This window comes from Poecilia reticulata, linkage group LG3 (genome assembly GCF_000633615.1).
Source record: "Poecilia reticulata strain Guanapo linkage group LG3, Guppy_female_1.0+MT, whole genome shotgun sequence".
Taxonomy (NCBI): domain Eukaryota; kingdom Metazoa; phylum Chordata; class Actinopteri; order Cyprinodontiformes; family Poeciliidae; genus Poecilia; species Poecilia reticulata.
The window spans coordinates 13,435,524-13,443,418 of record NC_024333.1 but is presented as its reverse complement, the minus strand read 5'-3'; the positions used below and the strand labels follow the sequence as shown (position 1 = coordinate 13,443,418).

Genomic DNA, 7,895 nt, shown 5'->3' with positions numbered 1-7,895 from the left:
GTATGTGTGTGTGTGAATATATTAGGGGTTGAAGGACTTTATATTAAGGTCGATTACAAGTTGTAGTCTACAACATGATAAAAGTCGAGTCGACGTTGACTAGTTGCAGTGACGTCACAGTGACTGAAGGCGTAAGACGCTTCACAACAACTTAGAAGCTTTATCAGCTATATTCACGGCTAATATTGATTAAAAAGGCCCCGCTTGTACTAAGTCTGTTATGCAGAATTGAAAGAACAAGAAACGGAACATTATTCCGGACTTCTTCGTGAGCAGCTGAGAAAAGTTCGAAAAGTTGCACAAAGTCGAATCTGACTTTTTTGTTTTAAACACTGGCTGATACTGATGATTGCTGAATAACTGCACATATAGCAGTCAAATTATTACAATGACCACAATGGTTCTTTTGGAACATCACAAACCAAACTTATTATGAATGGATCCCATTTGGCTATAGTTGAATTCAGCACTGCCTCCTGCTGCTCCTCTGCCCCGATGCACAGCAGGACGCTCTGCTGACTCAGCAGCAGCTCTCTGACTTTGTTGGATGAACCGACACGCAGATGGTGGCAGAGATCGTCTCTTATCAGATTCTCAGATTGAAGATTGAACTTTGTTTCCAGATGTTGTTGAACAGTATTTTTAGAAGAGCGTAAAGCTGCCAGGTTAGAAGCTTCGAAATGCAGGGTGACACTGATCAGTTGCATGGATAAAAAAGCCTGACATAATGCAGCATTGTTGCACATTACTCCGGTAGTCTTTGCTGTAATTTTCAGTTTCTCTCTGGAAAGTTATTTACGTTTTTATACAACTTGAACTATCTGAGGAATTCTCCTAGTTCATCTTTCATTTTCTTTGAAAAATCTGTTTTGTCAGGTGATTATGACTAGTTGACTGGCCCCGAGAAAAGTAATTGCAGAGTAAAGAATTGACTAGTCAAGTAGTTGGTGCAACCCCTTGTGTGTATATATATAAATACACTGCTCAAAAAAATAAAGGGAACACTTAAACAACACAATATAACTCCAAGTAAATCAAACTTCTGTGAAATCAAACTGTCCACTTAGGAAGCAACACTGATTGACAATCAATTTCACCTGCTGTCAGCACATTCAACTTTGTACAGAACAAAGTATTCAATGAGAATATTTCATTCATTCAGATCTAGGATGTGTTATTTGAGTGTTCCCTTTATTTTGTTGAGCAGTGTATGTATGTTAACTGTGTTTTTCTCTCTACATATGGACTGTAATATACTGCTGTCCTATCACTTTTTCATGTTTAGTAGCCTTCTCCTCTGACTGTGTTGCTATTCAACTGACTGACTTGGCAGTTACAAGGGAGAGGGCATTGTCAGCGGCAGCCCTGAGGACGTATGGGAATGTCTCAAACCGGTTCCCAATGGGCTCCGAGTCAAGTGGGACAGCAACGTCAAAAAGTTTGAGCTTCTTGAACAGATCAAGGAGGTGTGTGTTCTTTCTCACTCAGTCTCTCTAATTTTTATAGTCATTTGACTTTTAGGGAAGCATGTGTTTGTAACATTCTTTTCATTTTAAACAAAAGCCAATTCAATGTATTTACAGTATGTAGCAACAATTTACGACAAATATAGCACTTTATAAAAGTGCTATATTTGATAAAGTTCCATTTAATCATGCACACTCTAACTTATGTTAGCTATTAAACTGTATAGTAAACTCAATTACTCAGGTTTCTGTGTAGACCCATTCACTTACAGCATCTGCTCTTCCTAGATGAGTGTGAACTGAGCAAAATATAGCTAACATTGTGTTGTTGACTTTACAGCAATCCCTTATACTGAGCATGCATGTAGCGACAGTGGAGAGGAAAATTTCACTTAATGGCAATTAAATGATTGCTTAAATAGGCAGTTTGATTCAGTTTTATTTAGATGGCACCAATTAACAACAGATGACATCTGGAGGCACTTTACAAAAAAAATTTCAATTCAATTGCACATAAATTCCAGTTGATCCTAGTTATCAAACAGCACAGCATGCTCAATAAGTTATTCAAAGTAAATTCAAAAGTTTCTATCTAAGGAAACCCAGAAGAGTCATTGACTTGCAGCATTCACTCCTCCTGGACAAGAACATAGCGCTTGAATTGCGTTGTTGAATTTACATCAATCCCATGTATTAAAGTATCCCATCATGTAGCGACAGTGGAGAGGAAAAACTCCTGTTTAACAGGAAGAAATCATCAGCAGAACCTGGCTTTATACAAGCGACAATCTGCCACGACAGACTGGGGGTTAGAAAAGATACACCAGAATTCACAGGAAGAAACAGAATAACTGATGTGGCAACAGTTAGACTTTGTATTTGAATAACTTTGACTATTTATCCAATGTATTTAAGCCAAAGCACATATTGGCAACAACAAATCAATATATCTGCCATTTCCTGCCTTAACAAAAGGCAGCCATGTCCATTGATCTTGTTCTACTCAGTTTGTGAGTCCATTTCTTTGTCTTCCATTTTTGTGCAGGATATTTCCATCTGCCGGACAGTCACACCCTCAGCCGCTATGGGTATCATAGCTCCACGAGACTTTGTAGATGTTATTTTAGTTAAGCAATATGAAGATGGCAGTATTTCATCTAATGGTGCGTAATTTAATGTCTTCTTGGTTATTTAGGGGTTTTTTTTATTCTTAGTCATTCTTACTCTGTTAAAATTAGTTACATTTTTGTATATGTGTATTGTATATTGATTTTTTTGTATCTCTTCACAAAGTGCTCAACTCTTGCTCAGATGATGGTAGTTCATGCGACGGTCGCCATTTGTGTGTGTGTGTGTGTGTGTGTGTGTGTGTGTGTGTGGGCAAGATTTTGCAAGAACAAGCATATTCTGTTAGCATTGGTCATAAAGCCATATAATTGTGTCAGTTTGACGTGGATTTTAATCCTTTTTATTTAACATTCAACAGCGACCAATGTGATTCATCCTAGTTGTCCTCCCCATCCTGGCTATGTGAGAGGATTTAACCATGCATGTGGCTGCATTTGTATCCCCATTTCAGGGTGAGATTACCAATATGGACACACACACATATGTGTAGCTTATTTCATTTTTTTATTTGTTCAATGTCTCTTTCGTGTGAAATAATTTTCAGGGAGCCCAGGAAAACTGAAGTGTCCAGTTTCTTCCAGACTGACCTGGGTGGCCTCCTTCCACGCTCTGTGGTTGACTCATTTTTCCCATCCAGCATGACCGAGTTCTACAGCAACCTGGCCAAAGCTGTAAAATCTCTTAAGGACATTTGAGACAAAGTGCAACCAAGTTTTCCCCCAGTGTATTATAAGCCTGGTGGGCTGCCGGGCTTTACTTGCCACACCACCAGGCCAAGCATTGATGGTTTTCTTACAAAAAAATGATCGCTTTTATATTTTTTTATATCCCACATATAGCAAAAATAGTAAAAATGCTTTGCTCAGCTCAGCAAAGTATCTTAGCTTTTCACCAACAGAACAGAATCATTCCTGAAAGGGATGCATTGAATAGGGCATGAAGCTGCCAATGCGCACCATTCACACCACTGGCGCCTGTTGGCCGCCTACTGCGCTGCTGCAGCTGAATCTATCAAGTTTACCTCGTCACGAATTGCGCGCCCCGCATTTCACTCAAACTACTGTAGATGTTTTGGCAAAACTCGTCCCATAATGCCCGGACTACCAAAACAAAAAGTCTCTGTGGCGCTTATAAACTCAACAGACACAAACTAGAACAGCTTTGTCTCTACTAGAGCAACATAAATGTAATCTCCCCATTTGACCCTCTGTATCCAGCAGAGGTGCAGTGGATTTAGCTCATCATGCTGGGTACTGCACCACTAACGGCATCGCAGAACAGATTGAATCAAATCTGGGAGAGGGGCATAGTTTAACTGGTCGAGTTTAAAAGCAATCCATGATAATTGTAATTTGCTGAGATATTTTTGTGATCAAACGGAACTCAAACTCAAAGATTAAACTCATAGAATGAGATCGTGTCATTCTCAACAAACAAATGTTAAAATTCTACATCTGTATTTTGTGCTAAAATGTTAACATTTATGGCCCCTCTGGAGATCTTGGGGGCCTTCAGCAGCTGCTGAGTTCATTTATGCCTTGGGCCAGTTCTAAATATGATCAGCATTTAGGCAGGTATACAAAAAAATGCAAGTTTATTTCATAGTATTTTTTTGTTTTTAAAATTATAGTTGCGTGTTTAAGTATTGTCGACAATGTCTTCCAATAACATACATAATTTGGTAACGCTTTATTTGACAGGGTGTGAATAAGACTGTCATGACACTGTCATAAACATGACATAAAACCTGTCATGAACATGAATAAGTCTTTATGAATATTTATAACTGTTGTCATAAAGTGTCATTCGGTAAATCATCAATCAATCAATCAAATTTTATTTGTATAGCACATTTCAGCAGCAAGGCATTTCAAAGTGCTTTACATAATTCAAATAAAAACAGAAATAAACAGTGAGAAAGAGAGATTAAAAAAATACATTAATTAAAAAAAAAACATTACATCATTAAAACGTCGAAAAGAAAGAAAAAGAAATGAAAAACATGGAAGACATCAAAACCTGCACTCTAACCCTAATTTAGCCATAAGCAACTCTAAACAGGTGGGTTTTAAGTTGAGATTTAAAGGCACTCAGTGTTTCAGCTGTTTTACAKTTTTCTGGAAGTTTGTTCCAAATCTGTGGTGCGTAGAAACTGAATGCTGCTTCTCCTCGTCTGGTTCTGGTTCTGGAGATGCAGAGCAGAACCAGAACCAGAAGATCTGAGGGGTCTAGATGGTTGGTACAGTAATAACAGATCTTTAAGGTATTGTGGTGCTAAACCGTTCAGTGATTCATAAACTAACATCAGTATTTTAAAGTCTATTCTCTGAGCTACAGGGAGCCAGTGTAGGGACTTTAAAACTGGTGTCATGTCTCTATCTTCCTGGTTTTAGTCAGAACAGCAGCAGCAGCTTCTGGATCAGCTGCAGCTGTTTGATTGATTTATTAGTCAGACCTGTGAAGACGCTGTTGCAGTAATCAATGCGGCTAAAGATAAACGCATGGATGAGTTTCTCTAGATCGTGCTGAGACATTAGTCCTCTAATCCTGGAGATGTTCTTCAGGTGATAGAAGGCCGACTTTGTGACTGTCTTAATGTGGCTCTGAAGGTTCCGGTCAGAGGTCATCACTACTCCCAGGTTTCGGGCTGATCGCTGGTTTTCAGTAGTAATAACTGAAGCTGTGCGTTGATTCGGGTTCGCTCCTCTTTAGGTTCTAAAATTTTAACTTCAGTTTTGTTTCATGACACTTTTAATACAAAGTTGACATTATTCAAAATGTCTTTGTTATGACAACTTGACATTAACCAAGAAATCATGATCTGACAAATTTGTTATAAAAGTATTACTGATTAAACTTTAAAAATTATGTAGGTAAGAAATGATATTAATGACACTTTATGGCATCATACATTTTTAATGACTGTTTTTAAAGCTTAATGAAATCTTTATTGTTGGTCCTACTTGTTCCGCTTTATTTCAGGTAAAGAGAAATAATTACCGTTTTGTTAATGTTTTTGACAGTGTAATAACACTTAATGACATTATTATGACTACTATTCTGACATATTTATGACGTATGAGGATTATTGGTTAATGTCAAGTTGCCATAATAGACATTTTGAATACTGTTAACTTTGTATTAAAAGTGTCATCATTTATCGAATGACGCTTTATGACAAAAAAATATTCATGAAGACTTACTGATGTTGATGACAGGTGTTATGTCATGTTTTTGACGGTGTCATGACAGTTTTATTCACAGCCTGTCAAATAAAGTGTTACCCATAATTTACCCAGTAATACTTTACATTTCTTGTCAACTTAACATCTTTCAATACAAAAACATGGTGGGCCACCGGTGGACCGCCTCAGGGCTCTGACCACCAGGCTCTGACCACCAGGCCCTGACCACAGGACTTAGCAAGTTTTCCGGGGGAAGCCCTGAATAACCAAGCGTCCAGCCTATTCATTATGCCAGGTATTCTATTTAAAAAATAATAATAATATTGAAACTTTAGGAAAGTTAGAAAATGCCAAATGGCTAACAATAGTTCATTCAGTACATGTTGCTTAATTTATAAACTCTAACAGAAGGAATCCTGTAAATGATTAACAGTCCTATCTAGAATGAGGAAAAGGGTCATGCATATGAGAAGTCCTCAAATTTTACTTGATATATTCTTAAGTTTATTTGACCTTATTCAAAGATTAAAGATGAATTTGAAGTTTGATTTTTTTTAATACAGCAGGTAAAATAAGTATTGAGTATACATTTTCTTTACTTAACATATTTCTAAAGGTGCTATTAACATAACATTTTCACCATGTGTTGGTAACAACCCAAGTAATCCATACATCGAAAGAAACCAAAGGCAGGTTTAGAAATTAAGTTATGTAAAACGTATCGAACATGCTTCAGTATGTAACTTTTATAAAAACAATTTTTTATTTACATTTTTATTTGATAAATGGTCACAAGAATAGAATATACTTTATTGATGTCCAATGTAAAAAAATTTTATTTGTTCACAAGCTACTCCATCCGGAGTGTTAACTAATAGTATTTCCTATATTTATGTGTGTATGATATTGTAAGTAACTTAAATATGACCTTATTGTAAAATTAAAACAAGGATGTACATGGAAATACGTTAATCTATAAATAAATCCATAAATGAGTCTATAGAAAACTTACATTTAGAGACACTCAGCAGTGGACATTGTAAAGTCTATGCTGTAATAGCATATTACTGTATAATATAGCATATACTGTAGTTCTCACGGTAATATATGAAGCAGAAAATCTGTGTGAAAAAAATCGAGCTCTTCCTTCTCTTCCCTGTGCCCCTACTGCCCACTTCAGAAATGCACCTCAACTGGTCAAAAACAGCCGGTCAGAGCCAGGAGGAACAGCTCAACACTGTCAGTCACTCTTGTGGACTCGCTGCTCAAGGTGCTAACATGGAGAAACAGCTTACAGTTCCAGGAAAACTTTTTTTTTCCTGTGTCATTTACATTATTGCACATTAATTTCTGAACTGATTTGTTTGTTTGTTTCTTTCTATTTATGGATTTCTTGGGTCGTTACCAACACTTGATGAAAATTTCATGTCAGTAGCACCTCTAGAAATATGTTTACGTATTTAAATATGTTGTGTCTAATACTTATTTTATCCACTGTAAATGCCAGTAATGTATAAACAGAGTACTTTGTGTAGCTAAATTATGCAACACAAAATGCTTTGACCTTCTTTTATGATACCTCTGTGTATGCAGATCTCATGAACCTTTTGCCCTATTACTAATATCTGTGGTGGCTTGTGATCAGTTCCTTTTTTAAACAAAAGAAGTTTTTCTTCATTTTAAGCAAATGTACTTAGAGTAGAACCTAACAATTGACTTCATTATTCAGGTAAATGAACCCCCTATACTACGAGGTATCTTCTATAGATCTGTGGACTGTTTAATTGTCCATAGCTCAGAGTTTTGTGTGTGAGACTTTGCTTTATCAATGTCCTTCCACTCAGAGATAATGTTTATGTCCTGTAAAGACATTTTGAGGATATTTTTCCATTTATTCAAGTTTAAGGTACCATATATGCTGGTAGCATTCTGCTTATTCTTTTTTGTCCAGTATCCTAGACTGTAGATCAACTGCAATGCTGTTGTACTTTAATATATATATATATATATATATATATATATATTAGTTTCAGCTTGTGCTCACGTGATTGTATAATCCTACAATGAGATAATTATAACCATGTATCTGAGGGACCATGATAAATATATCATGTTT

The 7,895-nt window shown here is 36.5% G+C and overlaps 1 protein-coding gene across 3 annotated transcripts in view; it reads left to right on the top strand.

The window, feature by feature from the left end:
* stard5 (StAR related lipid transfer domain containing 5) overlaps positions 1–4,325 on the top strand; it is a 22,754-nt gene extending 18,429 nt beyond the window's left edge. For all 3 annotated transcript variants that reach the window (XM_017303810.1, XM_008405078.2, XM_008405077.2), the window contains 4 exons: positions 1,334–1,466; positions 2,512–2,629; positions 2,953–3,046; positions 3,139–4,325. In XM_017303810.1, coding sequence (XP_017159299.1) covers positions 1,334–1,466; positions 2,512–2,629; positions 2,953–3,046; positions 3,139–3,289 — 496 coding nt within the window. In that variant the 3' untranslated portion in view covers positions 3,290–4,325. The remainder of the gene's footprint in view (positions 1–1,333; positions 1,467–2,511; positions 2,630–2,952; positions 3,047–3,138) is intronic.
* Positions 4,326–7,895: the final 3,570 nt, after the last annotated feature.